Raw genomic sequence first — 22,417 nt, 5'->3', positions numbered from 1 at the left:
CTTGGTGGGGGAGGGGTTGAGGCTGAGAATTTTCCCTTCTAACTAATTCCCAGGTAATGTGCTGGTTGGGGACCTCACTGTGAGTCACTGCTTAGCAAATAGCAGTCTTGGTCAACTCTTTGGCTACAAGTTGGAAAGGAGAGATATCTGTAGTAATTTTAGATTTAGTACTTTCTTTGGAGATCAGACACTAGAGGGCAGTGTAATCACAAGCACACGGGGCTAGAGAGCTGTGCTTCACACTAAATCCAGACCAACTTCCTAAAAAAAACGACTACAGCTTCAGTCCAGGCATCTTCGTTTAATCTTTTTATTTGTTCCTCTACTGCTCAATGTGTCCTCTATTGAAATTTCACAGGAAAGACAAGCTCAGGCAATTTTCAGCACTCAATAGGAAATTAGAAAGACTCTTTAAAATTTCTGTACACGTTATTTTTATTTTTTATTGATTTCAGAGAGGAATGGAGAGGAAGACAGTAACATCAATGATGAGAGAGAATCATTGATTGTCTGCTTTCTGCACGCCCCACACTGGGGAATCAAGCCCGCAACCCGGGCATGTGCCCCAACAGAATCAAACTGTGACCTTCTGGTTCATAGGTTGACACTCAACCACTGAGTTATGCCGGCCAAGCCACATTATTTTATTTAGTACAGTCTCTGCCATTTAAAAATTAGGCGTTTCCTTTCACCCATCAGTGTTTTCTTATTTATGAATACTTATAGAACCCCCTGGGAATTCTACTTAAGTTTCCTCTTTTAAACAGCCATTACACTGACATAGCATTAAAACATCTATCTGGGGTCATGATAGGCAGAAAGCTCACGGTTCTCCTTGCACCACTAGGAATTGACATGAATACCATTCTGTGGACCCACAGGAGTGTCAAGCTAGTCTTGAGGTAGAGTTTCAACAACAAAGCTCAGGAGAGCACAAAGTAAAAAATTAACATGAAAAAAATTAAAGGGTGATATTATCAAATAGAAGCTTGCTCCTAATGCTAGGCTATCAGAATTGATTAAAGTGGAGTCCTTAGAAATGAGACCAAACCTTGTAATTCTCTCAGAGAACTGTGTTATACAGAAATACACTTAGTGGAAGAAGAGGGAAAATGGCTCATGTGACAAAAACTGTTCCACGTGTAGTCCGTTTCGGTAAGATAAATATCTAAGCAAGAAACTGGCAGTTCAGTTAGTTCTTCTGCTCACAAATGAGGAACACCCACTCCAGGACCTCATTGGGGACCTCATTGTGAGTCACTGCTTAGCAAGTAGCAGTCCTGGTCAACCGGCAGGGAAACAAGCCATTTGCATATATTTACAAGTGATCAAAGCCAGATTTTTTCAGTCACTGCTATTCACGGGAGCGGGAGCGGGAGCGGGACGGGGTCCCAACATGGGTTGTTTAATTGCTATTAATGGGCCCTGTCAACTGCATCCAGTTCAGCTGGGCATACAGATATCTGGTCTACAGCTGAGATTTTGTTGTGGTTTTGAAAAGGTCCAGTGGCATCCAGACTTGTGAAGACTGTCCATTTACGGCACCCAGGGACGGTGACCAGCACAGTCCTGGCTAAGAGCCTGTAGTGATTGACATTAGATTAGGGCTTTGTTCCCTTGGTGGCGTTTCGTGGTCCCTCTGGGTGTGGCTCAGACTTGTAGCAGAGCTCTGCACGTCCTTTTGGCATTTGGCTGAGTAGATAATGTAAAGGCTTCTAATAAGGAAAATTCCAGCAATGACAGCAAAATAACTCCCGTAAACTACAAACTGTAGAAAAACAAATAGAATTAGACACACATGAAAGCTGACCATCTCTGTCATTGATTATTCATAGTGATGCTATTGATTTGCTTGGATTATGGGGTACCCGAGACCCAGTATCTCAATATGGGATATTTAGTTTTGCACAATATTTTCTTCTTCTCCCATCTTACTAGTAGAAGAACCCGGTATGAAAGTGTAAGCAATACAGTAACTAAAAGTGTGGGCTTTGGAGCCAGGGTTGCTTGGTATAAATTCTAGCTAATATTGCCAATGGTGGAAAAAGACTAAATCCCACTGATCTGTGTGTCTATGTTTGGAGGGTAGACCAATGCTATATGTAATGTCTCCAAGAATAAATTTTGGACATTGAGGTTACTTCTTATTTACTTTATGTCCTCCTCCCCCCCTTTTTTTTTTAGATTAAATGTAAAATGTGAGATTGGCCTAATTGTCAGTCCCTCAGTGGAGCAGGAACAGGGAAGAGGTGTGCCCCAGGTGGCCCTCCTAGTTGAATTCCAATGAACCTTGAAACTAGATGGTAGGAGAGAGAGGAGACATATGGGGACACAATGACATGTTGCCTGATGATGTTTTAGAGCCAAGAGTAAATGCTGACCTAGTGTGATTATTGCTCAAAACTACTTAGTGTGTTATACTGTTAATTAGGAAGTTTCTTATTTTAAAACTAGAGGCCTGGTGCACAAAATTCGTGCACTCAGGGGGTGTCCCTCAGCCCATCCTGTGCCCTCTTGCAGTCAGGGAGCCCTCGGGGGATGTCCGACTGATGGCTTAGGCCCACTCCTCCTTGGGAGCGGGCCTAAGCTGGCAGTCGGACATCCTTAGCGCTGTCGTGGAGGCAGGAGAGTCTCCCACCACTGCCACTGCACTCGCCAGCCATGAGCCCAGCTCCTGTGTTGAGTGTTTGCCCCTGGTGGTCAGTGTGCATCATAGCAACTGGTCGTTTTGCTATTTGGTGATTTGCATATTAGCCTTTTATTATATAGGATTTGCCTAGCCAAGGAATTTGAGTAAATTAAGTATTGCAGTGGTAAAGTTGTAAAATCCTTAGAGATGATCTAGTTATTCTACATTCCCACCAACTCTAAACAGAAGTGCTGCAGCTTACCTGAACGCTGATGGGCAGGTTAAGCCCTCTCTGATCTACTACGACCACGGTGACGATGGTCTGAACCACCAGGGCCAGGAAGGTGTTGATTCCAAACACCAGGGCATATCGCTCCATGCTCAGATTAACTGCAATCTGAAATCTATCATTAGACACGGGATAGGTTTTTAACAAGAGCGTACATGGGATTCTTAGCTTTAAAAGACAAAAACAAAAGAGAAAGCAGTCTGCTAGGTGGGATGGGGGTTGAAGAGACAGGTGAAAAGGGGAAAGGGACTGAGATATACAAATTGCCAGTTATAAAAACAGTCACAGGAATGTAAAGCAGAGGAAATTTAGTCTATAATACTGTAATAACTATGTATGGTATCAGGTGAGTACTAGACTTATCAGGTGATCACTTCATAAGGCATACAAATATCTAGTCACTATGTTGTAACACCTGAAACTGACATAATATTGTATGTCAACTGTAATTGAAAGAAAAAAAAAAGAGAGAGAGAGAGAGAAAGCAGTGTCTTTTATTCCGGATTGAAAACATTTATTTTATTTTATTTTTATTATTATATTTATTTTATTTTATTTTATTTTATTATTTTATTTTATTTTATTTTATTTTATTTTATTTTATTTTATTTATTTTATTTTATTTTATTTTATTTTTCAACCACAGTTTACATTCAATATCATTCCACACCACGTACTCTACAGAGTGGTCCCCCCACTGCCCCAATTACCCACTTGGCCCATACCCAGTTATCTCGACATTATTGACTATACTAGCTTTCCCGTTGCAGGAAAATTCCTGCAATGGGATTTCCTGCTGCACTCTACCCCGCCTCTGTTCCTCCCTTGCCGCCCGCCTCGCCTTCTCCTCCGGCCCGCCCGCGTTTCCCTTCGTCCCCGGCCCCACCTCCGCTCCGCCTTTATCACCCGCCTCACCTTCTCCTCCAGCCCGCCCGCGTTTCCCTTTGCTCCGCCATTGTCGCCCGCCTCCGCCCCGCCCTTGCCGCCCGCCTCGCCTTCTCCTCCAGCCCGCCTTCGTTTCCCTTCGCCCATGGCCCTGACTTCACTCCTCCCTTCTCCTCCCCCCGCCCCCCTGGCTTGCTTGCTTCTTCGAAGCTTTACTCCCCTTTGCAGCTCTTGGCTTCTTTCGACACTGTCTTGATATGCAAATTAGCCACCATCTTTGTTGGGGCAATTTGCATACTCGTCCTGATTGGTTGGTGGGCGTGGCTTGTCTGGTGGGCGTGGCTTAGGTGTAGCGAAGGTGCGGTCAATTTGCATATTTGTCTATTATTAGATTAGATTCCCCACATTGCAATCTGCATCTCTGTGGCTGTTATGCAATTACCAATTTGTATTGCTTAATGCCTTCATCTTTTTCACCCAGCCCCCCAAAAAGCTGTCAGTCTGTTCTCTGTGTCTCTGAGTCTGTTTCTATTGTGTTTGTTTCTTTTGTTCATTACATTCCACACATAAGTGAAATCATACGGTATTTGTCTTTCTCTGACTGGCTTATTTCTTGTTAATAGCACTCCTTATCTAAATCTCCCCAAGTATAGACAAACAGGAAGAGCAAAGAAAGGGAGTTCAAAAATATTGTTAAAGGCTTAATTAAAATAAAGAAAAAATGGCAAAATTCCTCCTAACCGATTTAATACTTCCAGAAATTAAGCCTAAACGTTCCAAGTTCTCATAACTTCAGAATATTGGATGCAATTTGATTTTAGATACTGTTTTATAGTGAATTTTTATAAAAATACAAGCAACACCCAATCTGAGGAAATTTTTTTGGAAGATTACTCATTATAATGTCAATTGTCTGTATTTACAGTTTCAAAGTTTGGGGAGAATTATTCTCTGGAAGATCAAGCCCATAACTGGTTGTTCAATTGAATCTGTAATTAATTTGTAATAAGTATATAGGTTTTAAAACAAAACACTTATGAAAGACTGGAAAATGCATGTTATTTAGGTAAATATACTGGAATGCAGGTAAAGGTTTTTTGTTTTGAATATGCTTACAACAAAAAGAAATAATATAATCCTACCTTAACAAAATGCTAACATTAAAAAAAGAAACTCAAGACACATGAGTTTGATTCATTAAATTGACTCATTTCAGTGAAAAAAAAAACAAACACAAAACTTGCTATCTTTTTCGTTTGTTTCCTTATCTTTTCCTAGGGTGTTTATATTTCTGTGTTTTGTCAATTGCTTATCAAACATTTTTCACAAATTAAAAAACAAAACTGGATAAAGCTTTTGTTTCTATCTTTTTCATGTGATTTTAAATTTAAATGTTTATCTTTTTGGTTACTGCTAAAACACATTTCCTGATAGTCAGCTCTCTTTGTACTTATATGTGGAACTAAATGTTTTCAATTAAAAATAACAATCTCAGGGTATTAGTGGGGGTGGAAGGATTGAGCAAAAAAGAAAAAGAGAGAACTCATGGACATGAACAACAGTGTGGTGATTGTTGGGGGGGGGGTTGTGGGAGGGGGTATAAATGGTGATGGAAAAAATAAAATAAAAAAAAAAAAATAATCTTTGGAATTTATTTCTTATAATCTTTGCATCTACATTTTTTAGTATACAACTTTTTATAACATGCTGAGAATATTTTGTTTCAAATATACACTTGGTATTATGCCAACAACCAAGTGAAATAAGGGCTGAAACCTAAATGGAATTATTCAAAATCAAGTTTCATCATACCTTGTTATAGAAAATTGCTTGAAATAAAAAATCACAACCTGACAATGTGTCATTGCTCTTGGTTTATGAATCTACAGATTTTTTTTTTTTAAGAACTTTTATGAGTTTATTTGAACAAAACAGATGACATGTGCCTGGGAGCAAGATCTCAAATGCTCTGGAGAGTAAGTTTTTTGTAGTTTCTTTCATGCATTTGAAAGTAAGGAGGAGACTAAGGAAGATTACTTGCAGGTGGGAGACAGCAAGGCGGAGATTGGACTACAGGACAGTTAACAAGATTATATGCTTTCTTGAGGGTGGTTATGGCTTATTTCAAAGGTGTGTTAACTAGATGCACAGAAACAATGGAGAGGGCTTACTTAAGGCAAAAATAAACCTTTTACTAAAATCGTTATGTGCCTGGGATGTGACTACCCACCAAGACTTGCCCAGTTAGGAATTTCTTTTCTTGATGACTACTCTTAGTAATATTCAGACAGCAAATAGTTACATAAAAAGATGACTTAGTTATGTCTAATATAATATGAAGTACTCAACATTTAATATTGCAATTGATTAAAATCCTTCTGAAGTTCTCCAAGGTCCTGTAAGACTATAAGAGAGAGAACATGGTTTAGTTTTAGGAGTGGCCAGAAATGGTTGGTAATACTCACACTGCTATGGTTATAAGGAGCATATAGCTGGACTTGAACATCAAATAGCCAGCATAGCATGCCCAGATGTCAGTTGTGTAGTGCATGAGAAGCAGGGAGCTGGCATTGACCACGGAGAAGAAGGCCAGGGCCAACTCTCCCAGAAGGTCCCAGTTGACTTTCACGTAACCCGCGGCAAAGGCAGCCACGGCCCCTGGCAAGGAAGCATTAGGAAAGATCAAACATGTTGCCTTTGCACGTGGAATGTCAGCACGGTCTCTGAAAAGCTCAGGTCTCAGGTAATTCTAAAAGATGAATATATTGCTTTCAAAATTTGTGAAAATAGTGCAATCCACCTAAATGTGGACTTATCCTTTTCTCAACCACATTTTTCTTTGGCTTCTCTCTTACTTCCTATTTTTTCAATCGTTTAGTTGCCACACTTTTAATTAGCATCATCTACATGCCAAACACTGTACTAGGTGGAAGGGCCAAGCTCCTAACCACAGCCGGGTGGGGAGAAGTGAGACATAAACCCAGTTATTCAACATAACACGACAGAGCAGGAATAGAAGAGGATGAAACCATTGCTCTGGGGTACACCTGGCCCATCCGTATTTGCCTTTCTTTATCATTTTTATAGTAAGTTTTTTTCAAAGATGGGTAACAGATGTATTGCACTGGGTAGTAAATTTTAGGCTATATTATTAATATTTATATTTTATTACATTTACACATTATTTACATATTTATGTTACATTTTATTTATATAATGATTATATATTATAATTACTACTTATAATTAATAATATTAATCTTTATTATTCTTAATCTTAATTCTAGTCCCATCTTAACATCTTCAGATCTGGCCTAATTTAGTTGAGATTTTGGGTGAGCAAATCTATATTGGTTCATATTAAGAGGTTGAATAATTGACTATAATTAGGGTTAGTAATTATAGTTCTTTTTAGCAAAATGAAAGATATTTATGCTTCAGATTACTGACATTTGATTAATTAACCTTTTCACGTTTGTTCTAGTAAAGACTATGGTTGCAAAGGAAAAAATACCTGTTCTTCCCCCCAGAACTTGGCTACGGGAGAAATCATTTCAGTGGAGCATTCGGCTTGGTGCTGGTTTCCGGCAGTTAAACTGAAGTCTCCCAAAGGGGAGACAATAATAAACAAATGCTGCATGAATTTTCTGAACCTTTTTGTAAATGAGGGTGTGGAAATCTCCTACTTCCTGGACAATATCTTCAAAGTCTCATGTGGCATTTAAGTTTCCACTTACCAGGACATAAATATTTATTGTAGAGCAAAGCTCAAAGGCAGATTTCCCTCTGATATTAGAATCCTGACGCTCACGTATCTTCCCCTCCTCATTTAAATCTCAGAAGGAACTTGTGAACATTTTTGGTGTACAGCGTAGAACTTCTAAATTTGGGCGCTAGCTAAACCAACTTCTTTATTAACCAAAACTCTTCCAGTGATCGTTTCGTTAAACTCATTTTCTAAAATAATAAAACTCCTACTGAGCTTCAAGCTGTGTATTTGCCTTTTGACACTGAAAACAATTCTAGAAGAACAGGGGGCATTATTAGCACTTTTCCTGATGGTGAGGTGAAATCTTAGGAATTTGGCTCGAGTTTGGTGCTCAATCCTGAGTTCCTGAGTTCCTTGTTATAACACATAACAGAGAAGTGCCATGCTCTTTTCTCTTCCCAGTGTCTTCCATCCTAACAGAGATTAACATGCCCTCTAAACAGAGCTAGTTTACCACCACGGAGAAGTTTAGCAACTGGAAAAATGAACTTAATGAGGGTAGCCCGTCAAAGGAAAACCAATCAAGGTATACTTACCTCCAAAGGTTGCGATAGCTTCTACTGCCCCGTTATAGATGGAAGAATTTTGGGACGGTGCCTTATAGTCCCACAGGATTTGAACGTAGTTCAAGACCTGGTTGAAGCCCGCTGTGGAGAGAGCCCACCATAGGGACCAGTATAAAAGACGCTTGGAGGAGTAGCACTCCTTCAGGTCTTGGAACCACTGCACAAAAACTCTCCGCGCGACATTTTCTGGCTTGGGGCTGCTGAGCTGGCCGGCACCCAGGTTTCCCGAGGTGGTGGCTGTTTCTGAAGTGGGTTTCTCCTGATCGCAGCCAGGTGTTGCCCCTTCCCGTGGTTCATCTAACACTGGATTCGTGCTTAATGGTATGTGTGCTACTCTGCTGGGCTTTGCATGAAAGAACATGCTTTTCTTGGGCATTGGGAGAAAAAGTGAGAAAAGGAAAGCCACAGAGACAGAGACCAAGCATATGACGTTGAGGTAAAAGTAGGATATTTTGGCCAGCGACACCAAGAGTTGGGCCAGCACCGAGGCGGCCGTGTAGGCCACCAGCGTGACGCCCCTGCAGTAGCCGCTCACTTTCTGGTAGTGCTCTGGGCTGACCACGCTGTATATGTAGGCAAAGTAGGCCACCTCGGTGGCAGTGACTATCCCATAGAAGAACTCCACAACCTGCATGGCTTTCACTCCTTGGCCAAACAAGAGCAGCAGGTACGTAGCGATTAAGCTAATCCCTTGGAGGACGATGACCGGCTTGTAGCGGACGTAATCGGTGAGGATGAAAACGGGCAGCAGCAGCAGCAGGTAAGAGTATGTCCACACGGGAAGGATCTCATTGGTTATCTGCGAGGTTGACAAATGGATAGTGTGACCATGTAGCACCAGGAGATGAAAAGAACACCTTTCTTAGCCATGTGCATACTAAGGTATGTCGCGTGCACAATGTCCAATTTTGTATCCAATTGGATAGGATATTCTTCGTATTATGAAAAAGAATGGAAAGCGGATTTTCAAGAAAGCCACTAGGGAAACAGAGAGGTCCCCTTGCACCCGCCAAAAAAAATCGTATACTTCTGTGCATCTCAGTAAGAGAATATGTACCATCTGAACTATATTATGTTTACTAGTAGATGTATGTGCATTTGAGTAAATCAGTTAAAAATTGCTCAACAGATACTTCTAGTTTTTTTTTCGGGCTCTTAAAAAAATGCCGTTACCATGAATTGTACACCTGAAATCTTATAATTTTATTAACCAATGTCACCCCAATAAATTCAATAAAAATACCATTCCCTTCCTGTTTAAAGATTAATATTAGATAAAGAGGCTACAATGCTGAAAGAACCCAACAACCTTTATCTTTATTTGACCCATCCCTATGTCAAAAATGTCAGCCCTTCCAAAGTCTGGATAAATATATACACAAAGATCAAAGAGTAAATAATGGTATAGAATTATGGAGTGGGAAAAAGAAATGCACTTAATATCCTTCCTGGTCAAATTTTCTGGGCTCCCTAACCCTCTTTTTCCCCCAATTCTACTGGTTTGTCTCAATTCTGGCCTCTGTTTAAGATGGATTAAATCATGGAGTTAGTAAAAAACGCAATGCACGGGACTTCAAGGTTCATTCATAGGGAGAAAGTACTGAAGGAGCTGTTGATTTGGGGGTCATGATGGGTACACCATACCAGCCTTTGATCTATCCCTTCTGCTTTCTACAGCAACTTTAGTGGGTTTAAATGCCAACAATGAGGGAAAGTTCAGTGGTTTGAATGGCTAGTGTCACTGAGCTGTGCCTTAGGATGGATACATTAACTGGTCCATCATGGTCAAAGAAGCAGACCCTTGGGATTCACTCGCTGATTCTGAACTTGTATCTGTCATTTGTTTTGCCTTAACCATGACATACTTCCATTTGGCAATCTTTGAAGCACAATTATCTCTAAGTGATTTTATACCATACACAAGTTCACCTCTCTGTCCTTGCCACCTCATCACCAAGGAAACCAGCATCAATTAGTCTTCCCAGGGAAGCCACACCCTCTTCGGTGTTTTCATAACTCTGGCTGGAGATTATAAAACTAGCCCAGAGTAATTCTCCAGTTGAGCCACGGCATTTCCTGTTGCACTTCTTGGGGGGGGCGGGGGGGGGGGGAAGGTGGATCTTTTAAGTAAGAGAATTTGGCCTTCTGGGGAAGATAATGCTGGTAGATAGTTTTTCAAAACTGAGTAAGTGTCCTAAAGAGATGCAACAATTCTTTATCAGAGTTTGCTTACACATCATCATCCTGGAAGTTTACTAGGACTAGTTCTAGTGCCTGGCAGCAACCTCATTTTGGGACTAGAGGCCCGGTGCACGAAATTCGTGCATGGGTAGGGTCCCTTTGCCTGGCTGGCGAGTGGGGCTGATCATGGCCATCTCGCCCAGTCCCGATTGGGGCCAGTGGCCAGGGAGGGACCGTGGGAGGGCTCCAGGGCGTGTCTGGTCCCATCTCGCCCAGTCCTGATTGGTCGGACCCCAGCAGCAAGCTAACCTACCTGTCGGAGCATCTGACCCCTGGTAGTCAGTGCACATCATAGTGACCAAGTCAGTCAACCGGTCCGTTGGACACTTAGCATATTAGGCTTTTATATATGTAGATTAGTGTCATGGAATCAATGGAGACCTGAAAGGTTCCCATGCAGTAAGACCAATGTTAGAACTCTACGAAAGTTAAAATATTTATCACAACCTGTAATGTATTTTGGTTTCCCATTTTTGCAAGTGTGAGGAGGAAAGCGTAGTTTGAACAGATCTATTAAATACAAATACCATGAAAACGAGATTCACTGAAGTCAGTGCATTAATCTTATTCAAGTCTGGTAAAAGTGAACCACATTAGCACACATATTGATATTAACTTACCTCTGTGCTGGTCAGGTTTTTGTCTGGTCCAGATAAGTATGGGATAAGGAAGGGTTCCGAGGGTCTCATCATGGAGAAAAACCCAAATAAGCAGAGGATGACCGTGGGATAAATCCAGGAATGGCTCGGTGAAGTTTGGAAACAGTCCATGGCTGATGAAATGGAAACAGAGCCAACGTTAATTGATGTTTACTCTTTTTGGCTTCTTGGGAATAATGAAAAACTGATTATCTCCAAATGTTTTAGGGCAGTTTCATCCATCTGTAGCTGAAATGGAGAGGTGTGATGAATAACTGCTCTCGAATATTCCGTAGGTTAACCAGTTAAACCCTCTGTTGCCAATGAACTTCTTTTTCATTGTTGCTGGGGTAGAGTCACACTTCACTGTTCTTCATCACACACATGGTAATGAGTAGCCACTAATAAATGGTAAACGATGGGCCAATGAATGTTTGAAAGTAAGTAAAACACATGTAACCACAGACATACAGAGAATAAACTGTCTGGGAGGGAATGATTAATTCATCAGGAAATGTTTCATGAAAGTAAAAAAGAATGATGGCATATATGATAAAATGGAACCAGAAGCATGAACATATTTTGAAGATCACTTGTATCTACTCTTTCAATGGTTTTGACCAAGGAATTCAACCTTTATCATCTCATGGCAACATACTTCTAGGTCAGGTCAAACCCAAAAGAACATAGATTGAGTTGATGAAGCCTTCTATTAGACTCTGAAATCTTTAACACGCTGTATGGCACATATTTACACATGAATCCCAACAGAGAACAAACCGGAAACCCAGGCATGTGCCCTGACTGGGAATTGAACCAGCAACCCTTTGGTACATTGATCGATGCTTAACCTACAAGCCACTCAGGCCAACTGCAAGAATTCTTAAAACATATAATACCTCACTATTTAGCCAGGGGCACTGACCTCTTTTCCTTTAGATTGTCGAATAAAAAAAAAAAAATGACAATAGCCAACACAACAATAGCCATCCAGTGTAAATGAATCCAAATTATACCTATCTTTTTTTGTCAGATTGGCAAAAATATATATTTTTGGTGTGCCGCAGATTTTAGAAATTAGTTTATGTGTGCCATGAGATGAAAAAGATAGAAATTCCCTGTCCAAAACCATTGAAAGAATAGATTCAAGTGATCTTCAAAATATGTACACCAACCATGTCAAACTCGCTGCCCGTGGGCTGCATGCCTCCCTTATTTGGCCAGTGTTACCCTTTGAGTTTGACATGCTTGATGTACACGCTTCTGATTCCATTTTATTATATATGCCATCATTCTTTTTGACTTTCATGAAACATTTGCTGGTGAATTAGTCACCCCTCCCAGATGGTTTATTTTCTTATGTCTATGGTTTCATCACTCGAGTCTCAGGTGAGCCAGGGGGAATATTTCTAGCAAAACCACAGAACCAGTGGACAACCTAGATAGAAAGTCACCTCACCACATGTACCACTGAAATGTGCTGTGGTAACTGGTCAAGTGCATGTGGAGGGGTGAGAACAAATTTGTCCTTCACGGAAAAACTATGCATTGTTTGAGCTCTTTTACAACTGTGTTAATTGCATTAGCTGATAACAATGTGACATCATTCTTGTCTGTGGCCATGCAAATGAGTTATATCCAAGGAAGCAACAACCCTCTTCCCCTCTCCCACCTGGAAAACCAGTTTTGCCTGCATTTCCGTATTCCTGATCTATACATCTACCCATTCTTTGGATTCTTCTTTGATCTGGTTGGAATATCCTTACCAGCTTCCTGACTAATGAGTTAATAAAACCTTTAATACATGCTCATTTTAAAAAAAAAAGTTATCTTTATTTTTTTTTTAAATATATTTTATTGATTTTTTTACAGGGAGGAAAGGAGAGGGACAGAGAGCTAGAAACATCGACCAGTTGCCTCCTGCACACCCCCCACCAGGGATGTGCCCGCAACCAATGTACATGCCCTTGACCGGAATCGAACCTGGGACCCTTCAGTCCGCAGGCCGACGCTCTATCCACTGAGCCAAACCGGTTTCGGCGAAAAAAAAAAAAGTTATCTTTATTGTTCAAAGTATTACAGATGTTCTTCTCTTCCCACCAACGACCCCCTCTACCCTGCTTGTGTTCATTTTTATATCTGTTTGAGACTCCTGACTTTAATCATTTCCAGAATTTTCTTTCAATGCCCGTTACCATTCACCATACCTCAGCCTACCCAAATAACCTCCAATTTGTTCCTCCGAATCTAAATGATTTGCTAATCATTGTTAAATCCCCAAATTAGTTTTAATATGTTGACATCTCACTGCAGACCTCCCCAGATTTGGGCTTGGTTTTTCCCCTCCAGGCTTGGGTTTTCCATGGACAATGTGGCCCCCTGGGAAGAGCGTGACTTTGGAGTCTCAAGTTCATGTTCCTCTTGCCCCACCCCTGTTTGTGACAGGTACTTAACCTCTCCAAGCCCCTTCTGAAAAGGTGGATAATGACACCCATCTCACAAGGTTGTCTCGGGGACTGCTCCGTCTGGTTCTTGGCACACATTACGCGATCAGTACAGCCGCCTTCTCACCTCCCTCACATGGCAAATTCAACCAGAAAGAAAACAGCCCGGCACTCAGAGTTCAGACAGTAACTTCATAAAGGTAAATAATTCACAGTTCACAATTTCACCTAAACTGCTAAGGGACAACAGGCCAGATACATTTATTTTTTAATGCTTGAATTGCATTTACCATCCCCCAACCTTAAGTCACTATTGCTGGTCTATAACCAGCAATGCCCGAACAAAATTCGTGTTTTTGTCCATTTCTGCTACTCTTAAGACAGTTTGAGGAAAGACATATTGGAATTGAGTCGTGTTTTTGCTCTATTTAAAATATATACCTTGTTGAAAACACACCTCCCGTCTTTAGGAGACACTAATGTGCTCCGATACACCCAGGAGTGTTTTTAGAAGGTTGTTTCTTTCACCCTTTCCGTCCTGTAAGCACCGGACAAGCCCAAACTTTTTGCATCCGAACAGCAGCAGCACCGACTTGCTCTACACCCAATGAGATGACCTTTCTCTCAGTTTCAATGAGAGGAGCTCTCCACGGAGCCCGGGTCTCTACACTTCAAAGCGCCCTTTCTTTCCGCACTCGGGACCTTTTCGCGAGTTTTAGATGGGGATTCGCAGTTCTGTGCTAAGGCCTCTCTTCTGTGCCGGGGATGCGGGCTCGTCACCAGAATCCTGGCGGTCATGAACCTGCCTTTCCAGATGGCGGACGGTGAGAGTCTAGCGCACCTACTGGGGCGATGCGCGCCGGCGCTGGAGGGGAGCTCCCGGAGGCTCGCGAGCGCGCCCAGACCGGTCCCTACCCGCCGCCACTGCGCGCCCGAAACTGGGGAGCGGGGAGTGCCGTGGCCCAGCGATCATGCATTTCTCCCATTAATTCGCCTCCCGGGGCCTCTCTTACCTACGGAAGGGCGTTTGTGCTCTTCAAATCGCTCACATCCTGGGATAACCAGCCCCGGGGGACCACGACCTTCAGCCATCCCCGCGCGGGAAGGCACGCGCTGGAGGCCGGGGTGGGGGCAGGACCCAGCCCGAGACCCCGCCCAACGTTTTGTACCTGCCAGTTACAGGCGCCCAGAGCGTTTAACTGGAGGCGGGAATCCGCCCTCTAAGGGCAGACACCAACTCCAGACCTTAAAGGAAGGAAGGACTTAAAGTAATACACTGATACCAATACCAGCCTAAGAAAGCAGGATGAACTGAATGCAATGTCGATCTGTTTATATATGTCAGTTCCTATATGTCCATTTATTTCCCTCAAAAGTTTTTGAGAGAAACACAGCTTTGATCCCCATTCTGCACATGAAGAAACGGAGGCAGAAAGAGGTAAGGTTAGTAAGTAGAGAAGCCTGGATTTGTTGTTGTTATTGGGGCCTCCTGAACCCGGTGCCAATGTTTGTAATCACTAGGTATTATTTTATTAAGATGGTGGGGTGGGGGTGGTTTCCTAGCACTTTGAGAAATTGCTAGTACAAATAGTTCATATATTAAATACTTCTTTTTTTTAAAATCAAGAGGGGTTAAAAAAAGCATTATAAGGTTCTCATTGGTTAAAATGGAATTAAAAAAATTGTTGAGCTGTTGGTGGAAATGAAAAACCCTCCCCCAAGATAAACGCTGCTTGGTTTCTAAGGGCTGCTAGTGGGAATGAAATCAATTAAAATTCCTCCAGGTGTCTTGGTCCCTGTCCTATTGGTTTGGATTTTCTATTCTCACCCTCCTATGATTTTCGGAAATCTGCCTGTAAAGTACCATGATGCACTTCAGGAGTGGGAATACCCTGTTCACAGTGGGACAGATGCCCTTGTGAATTCCTGGGCCCTCCCAAAGAACACTGTGACATTTTTTTTGAAGGCTGAGGGTGTCATGATTTCCTCCACACCGCTCCCCAAGAAAGGACCTCATTTGGACCTTGAGAAGTTACTTCTGTGTTTCTTTGCTATCTCCTGGACAGTCTAAACCAAAGAACGATGATGAGGAATTCATCAATTCATAGGAAAGTCAACATATTTGCTGATGAGTTGACATGGGGTCTAAATTTGGTTCCATGTGATCCAGTGGTGGGATCACAGATGACCAGAGATGAGCCATGTGTTGATAATTGTTGGCTTGGGTGCCGATTCTCAGGAATTTATTGTACTATTCTCCACTTTTGTGTATGCTTGGCATTTTCTATAATTAAGAGTTTTAAAATAATCTATTCACTAATACCCTATTTATTGAGTACTGTACTAAGTGCCAGATGCTGCTCTAGGTCCTTGAGATACATCAGTGAACAAGAGAGCTAGAAATCTTTGCTTTGTATAATGTATTTTACAGTTGGACATGCGGTGAGGCAGAGTAAACATGATAAATTCATGGATTTTATGGCATGTTAGAAAGTGTTAAGTGCTATGGAAAAGGAAAAAAAAAAGAGAGGGATCAGATGAGGATGTAGAATGATGGAGAAGAGGGCTAGGGTCTGAGCCTTGGGGCGTCAGTCCCGGGAAAGAAGCTACAGATGAGGCTGGAGAGGAGTAGCAGTGAGGGGCAAAGGGAGATGAGGGACTTATGAGGAAGGAGGAAGGAAATGGGTTGGGGTGGAGAAGGGAGTGGTCGGTCGGATGTGTCAAATGCTGCTGGGAGGCCAAACGAAAAGCCCTGTGGAAAGTGTACACTTTCCACTTGATCAATTTACCCAGAAAATGGATTCAGAGCCTCTTATGTTGGTGCTTAATAATGTGATTGCAACGATGTACAAAAATCCTTGATGCAGGAGTGGGTCAAGTTGACCAGACAAAAACAATCTGACACGGGAAGCTGTATTGTAATGGCCTCCCTCTCAGAGGTCAAGCCTTTGAAGCAAAGGCCCGTTTATCCTTAGATTTCTAGTGCTTGGCTGAGTACCTGGCCTAATGTAACACTCACCTGTTTGCTGAGTGAATAAGTAAACCACTTCATGGAATGCTGGAGTCAAGCTAGGGCTGTCAGCACTTCTTACAACCAGAATTCGGTTGCAGACATAGACGTCATGAAAGTGTCTAGAGCACAGGAATTTCCCTCAATGACTTTGAAGATCAAATGTCTACCTTTTTTTGTAAAACCCAGTATAAGACAGCGTAGGGCCAATCACTCATTAGCTGAAACCTATCCCAGGTCTTTAAATATCACCCTTCATCTTTTGTTCTATTGTTCTCACTCATTGGAGGGTATACATCTTATAGAACAGAGACACATTGGAATAAAAAAGTATTTTGTTTTGTTTTTATTAACAAAGAGTTCCTTTTTTTTTTTTTAGAGACATACAAATGGGAAAAAGTTAGTGGGTATACAATACAAAAGAACAAAAAAGTTCATCGTAAGTAAAATTTTCAGTAAAATAAAATATTAGCTATCAAGACTTTATTTTGTTAAACTCACAAATAGGTTTTTGATGTGGGTGTCTGGGTTCCCAACACCTAATGTTGATAATATATGGTGGTATTTGATCTTTTTTTTCCAAATGGAGACAGGATTCCGAAGAGGACAGAGAATAAATACTCCTTGATGCTAAGTTCTGGAAGATACTGGGAGAAGAAATGGATGCCATCATGATGCCAGGCTGAAGGGAAACAGCCAGCCCTGTACCTTCAGAGTGCAGGGGACAGAATGGGCAATTCCAAAGCACGGAGTACACAGGACTGGAGGAAGCAGGTGGCGGGGAGGAGGAAAGTCTTACCAAATTCCGTGAGCAAAGCCCCAGGAAACTTACCCTAGAGGAAGAGGCTACTGCTAGCAGCAGCATTGCTTCTGGCAGCAGCACTTACTCTGGCAGCACTTCTGCTGACAGCAGCCCTTCCCACAGCCACAGCCACAGCCACAGGAGCCACAGCCACAGGAGCCACAGCCACAGGAGCGGCGGCAGCAGCAGACCACGGGGACGCTGCAGCAGCCCCCGCAGCAGCCACGGCAGCAGGGGCAGCAGCTGGAGCAGCAGCCGACCCGGTAGCATCTGCAGGTGGTGCAGCCACCACAGCCACCACCACCACAGCCACCACAGCCACCACCACAGCCACAGCCACCACAGCCACCACAGCCACAGCCACCACCGCAGCCACCGCAGCCACAGCACCCCATGGTATCAGCAGAGAGGATTCAGGTGAAGTGAGGAGAGAGACTTAGGAGATGAGGGACGTCTGATGCCCTTTGTTTCAGGGGCCCTTATATACCCCCTCTGGGGCCTAACCCAGGGCACGTGGCCACTTCCTGATTGTAGTTTCACCAGCTTTCCTTGGAGAATTTCACAAGACCCTGAGTGTATTTCCTCACGGAACACCTCTGAGCTCACAGACTTGTTTATTTTTGTACTTCTTCCTCAAGTTACTCTTCTAGTAAAACATGTTTCTAAAACGTTTAATCTTGTTTGAATCTAGCTGTCTTCACGTCCCAAGCCATGGTCCCTCTGTGACTCAGTTTCTTTATTTTAGGATAAATCATGTCTATTTTTTAAAAGCAGACTATATTTTTTAGAGCAGTTTCAGGCTCATGGCAAAATGGTGCGGAAAGTACAGAGAGTTCCCTTAAGCCGCCATCCCCCTGTTCACAGCCTCCCCGCTATCCCGCTAACAGCCTCCTGAACCACAGCTGTGCAGTTGTGACAATCAATGAGTCTATGTTGACATGTCATTTTCACCTGAAATTCTGTCTTTTTTTTTTTTTAATGCCTTCATGTTGCCGGAGCACAGCCCTTTGTCTGTGTTCCTGATCAGACTGTGAGCTTCCTAAAGTCTGGGATTGTATTGTATGTATATTTTCATCCCAGTATCAGGAACACAGAGGTGAGGTGACAAAGGGACAGGTTGATGAGTGAATGTTTCCCCCCACCCCCACCCCCACCCCCACCCCCCAGTTCCTATGCTGAATTTTAAGCGGATTTTAATGGGGGTCTCTTTTACCTCCTGGGAACAGTTGGGTTGTCATAATTGGGAGAGTGGCCATAGCTAGTGGGTGGAAGCCAGGGGCTGTTCGACATCCTACCATGCACAGGACATCCCCACAGCAGGATCTATCTGGCTCCACCTGTCAGTGGTGGCAAAGTCAAGAAACACTGCTGTAGGGCTTTGTATTTCCAAAGCATTCCCCCATCTATTCTTTCAATGCCATAGAGTTTCCAGAGGCTCACCTACAAACAAATTATTCCTCCCTCAATTCATTAATAAAGAAGCATGAAGCCCCTGGCATATATGAAGTTCTGTGCTGGGAAGTCCACGTAACGGCTCATCGGTGCCTTTATCTGGTCTGTGATGTAGAACAGGAACTAAGGCCGAGTGAAGGCCACGTGCATCAGAACACGTGAGACTGCGATGTGGGTCATGTCTGCTGATATCAACAGTTTTGAGTATTAATGAATAATATATATCTACACAGCTCAATAATTCCAGTCTCCCCTCCCAAACTCCTCACCTTCTAGGCCACTCTGCAGAGGCGACTGTCATCTTGCCAGCTGTTTCTGCTGGGAGTTGAACCCATATTTCTTGTTCATTCCTTTCTATGACTGCTTCTTGATTGCCAATGCTAGTTTTTGTTATAATAGACTAGAGGCCCGATGCAAGAAACTTGTGCATAGGTAGGATTCCTAGGCCTGGCCGGCGATCAGGGCAAATCTGTGGAGTGATGGGTGGGGCGATTGGGGAATGGGAGGGGGTGGGGCACGCGCTGGCACCCTCCTTGGCTGGTCTGGGTCCTGCGGGCTGGTGGCAGCTCCTGCGTTGAGCGTCTGCCCCCTGGTGGCCAGTGCATGTCACAGTGACTGGTCGTTTCATTGGTTGTTCTGCTGTTCAGACGATTTGCATATTAGGCTTTTATTATACCGGATGGGGATCTAACTCTCATACAACTCCCAATGTATTTATTCCACCATTTTTAGTAAAATCCATTACTGATGGTAACTTAATTATTATAATATAAATGTTGCTCATTATAAAGTCCAAATAGGCTACTGTGATTATATTTCCTTCATGTACAAACACTTTATTTTTCTGGAATATCTTCCTTTATATTTCCATTTTTTGCTTTTGCTTCATCTTTCTGCCATGTGGGCCATATTATTTTGCATGTATATTTTTCTTTTTAAATAGCAATTCATGAAAACTCTTCAAGCACCCCAACTCCTTTTTTCATTCTAATTAGGAAATGTCTTCATGTTTTAAATGCAATACAAATTGTACCAGATAAAGATGAGTCATTGCAAAGATATGCTGTGCTTTCTAAGCAATCACACGATGTGAGTTACACCAAATAATGTGACCCAGTGACCTGCTTTGCAGCTATGTGGTGGGGAGTGAGACCTTCATTCCCTGTAAACCAGCTCTGGTGAGGGTGTCAGGGCTGCTTCTGCACTGGGCCATGACGTTGGAGCCTGAGGCCCCTTTCGTTCCTCCATGTAAGAGGACCTCTGGGCTGCACCCAGCCTGGCCTCCTGGGAATGCTTGCTTGTTGTTCAGTTGTCAAACCACCGGTTCAAGCACAGCCTGCCATGCTATATGGGTCTTCTTAGTGTGCCCATGATGTTGACAGTACCCCCCTTTCCAAGGCTCCCAGGAGCACTTACTGGGATTTTTAAGGCATTTGACTTAGAAAAATAAACAAGTAATCTAGTAAACCTAGCTGACATTCCAAAAAAGGGAAGTAATTAATAGAGTATGTGGTTCTCTCGTGACAACTGAGCCAAATAGCAACAAGGAAGTGGTCATGTGTCCTCCCTCTCCCATCCCCAGAGGTGGTATATAAGGGCTCCCCCAGCAGAAGGGGCATCAGACCTCCCTCACCTCCTGACTATCACTCCTCACCTCTCCTGAGTCCTCTCTACTGACACCATGGGGTGCTGTGGTTGTGGTGGCTGTGGCGGCTGTGGTGGCCGCTGTGGTGGCTGTGGCGGCTGTGGTGGCTGTGGTGGCTGTGGTGGTGGCTGTGGTGGCTGTGGTGGCTGCACCACCTGCAGATGCTACCGGGTTGGCTGCTGCTCCAGCTGCTGCCCCTGCTGCCGTGGCTGCTGTGGGGGCTGCTGCAGCGTCCCCATGGTCTGCTGCTGCCGCCGCTCCTGTGGCTGTGGCTCCTGTGGCTGTGGCTGTGGGAAGGGCTGTTGTCAGCAGAAGTGCTGCTGTCAGCAGAAGTGCTGCTGCAAGAAGCAATGCTGCTGCTAGCGGGCCTGCCGGCTCTGGACAGGTGCTGCAGGTAACTCCCATTGGTAAGATTCTCCCTCTTCCTGCCAGTCCTTCATGATCTGAAAGTCACAGGGGTGACAGGAGGCTGGTTCTCAGGCTGAGGAGTTAAATCCATATCCCTGGGTGCTTGAGTTCCTGCCTCGGAAGGAAAAATGCTAACACAAACCTTCTCCATCCACTCACCACCCATCGAAATGTGAACTCAGCAAAATAGAGTGTTGATTTTAATGCTGTGCTTTCTTGAAATTTTATTGTTGAAATGTTTGTTGCTATTTCCCCCTCTTTCTGTAGCTTCTCCATCCTGTATCTTTGCTACTATCTTCTGTAGACCTGTCATTTCTTCTCAATAAACCACATCAAATTGGCATCAAAGTCTCATCATCTCCTTTTATTTCTTATTGGAATGTGTCTCATTGAAAGATTCCATCAAACCCATAAAATCAGACCCTGATGTTTGTTTAAGATGGGTTTGGAATAATTAATTGGTGATCCGTCTCTAATAGGTTTTCACACACGGTAAAGATTTGGTGGCTTCAACTATCCTCTTATAAAAGTCAGAAGGATTCTGGGAACATTGTATCAATGGGCTGAACATTGAATGCCTAAAGCCATGTGTACCTAGTTAGGTCTTGGTTATTTTAGTTTGGTTCTGTTAAGTTTAAAATCCGGTTACAGTTTAATGAGATGTTTTATTTTATCACCTGTATTAGTGAACTGTGTCTTTGGCAGGTTATGGTTAGGAAGAGCTGTGAGTTAGTTACTAAAGCACTATCCTCATTGATTATGTTCCATCCTACGTAAACAAGATCATGAAAATAAAGACGTCATGCAACATCTGAGTCCCCCGAGGGTGAAACCACACACAGAGCACACCTGAGCGCAGTGCACTCCCCGCTTTTATATGTTCAATCCCTTAGAATTTTCTACACAAATCTGTTCCATGTTGAAAGTGAGAGCTGGAGAAAGAGGGGCCCACTGGCTGCCCCCCGGGCTGGGGAAGGTGATTTACGCCCCCTGGCTCTTGCCCGCCCCCTCACCCTGGACCACAGAGGTCTTGCCCTCTCTCTCCCACTCACAGAGAGTAGATGCTCCAGAGTGTTGCTTTCAGAGGAAGTGTGGGAGGGGCTGGTGCAGGGGCGCACACAGATAACAGAGGCAAGCATGCTTCCAGAGAGAGGCTGCGAGGGCGAGGGGGTCACCGGATGAAGGAGACCTGGGCCCTTCTTGATTGGCCCAGTCTCTCTTCAGATGTCCCCAGAAGGCGACAGGCGAATGTGCTTGCCCGGTGGGGTGTTACTACTTGTTACTAAATGTTAGCGTCACATAATATGGGCACCAAAGGAGCCAGATAATAATAACTAGAGGGATTCACTTTGTTCTAGATCTGGAGATCACCAGCCGTCAGACACGGCGCCGGGCATGGTGGGATATAGAACAATGAGAGGTGATGAGGGAATAACGTGTCCGGGTACCTGGGACAGAGCATTCTGGACAGTACATTGAGGGGTAGGTCAGTGAGGGCGCTGGGAGTAGGAAGCTCAAGGTAAACGAAGCAGGGTGGGGGTGGTTACGGGATTGCATTTCATGGTGTCATTTTAGGTCATTGTAAACGTCTGCTTTGACTGTGAGTGACCTGGGCAACCTTTAGGGTTTGCCTTTAGAA

General features: G+C 43.4%; 1 protein-coding gene and 1 long non-coding RNA gene across 2 annotated transcripts; one reads left to right on the top strand and one right to left on the bottom strand.

Annotated features, from left to right (window-relative positions):
• Positions 1-1,373: 1,373 nt before the first annotated feature.
• Positions 1,374-11,151, bottom strand: SLC19A3 (solute carrier family 19 member 3). Its single transcript, XM_028150833.2, has 5 exons — positions 11,000-11,151; positions 8,109-8,937; positions 6,269-6,461; positions 2,892-3,033; positions 1,374-1,768 (listed from the first exon to the last, which is right to left on the bottom strand). The coding sequence occupies exons 1-5, from the start codon at positions 11,147-11,149 to the stop codon at positions 1,574-1,576; spliced, it is 1,509 nt and encodes a 502-aa protein (XP_028006634.2). The 5' UTR covers positions 11,150-11,151; the 3' UTR covers positions 1,374-1,573.
• A 3,509-nt stretch (positions 11,152-14,660) lies between these two features.
• LOC129150718 (uncharacterized) lies at positions 14,661-17,402 on the top strand. Its single transcript, XR_008557451.1, has 3 exons — positions 14,661-14,899; positions 16,851-16,910; positions 17,065-17,402. It is a non-coding gene; the product is annotated as an uncharacterized LOC129150718 (long non-coding RNA).
• The last annotated feature ends 5,015 nt before the right edge of the window (positions 17,403-22,417 follow it).

The sequence above is a fragment of the Eptesicus fuscus genome, chromosome 11 (assembly GCF_027574615.1).
Source record: "Eptesicus fuscus isolate TK198812 chromosome 11, DD_ASM_mEF_20220401, whole genome shotgun sequence".
Lineage (NCBI taxonomy): Eukaryota > Metazoa > Chordata > Mammalia > Chiroptera > Vespertilionidae > Eptesicus > Eptesicus fuscus.
Note: the sequence above shows the minus strand (reverse complement) of the source record. Positions and strands in the feature narration are given on the sequence as shown.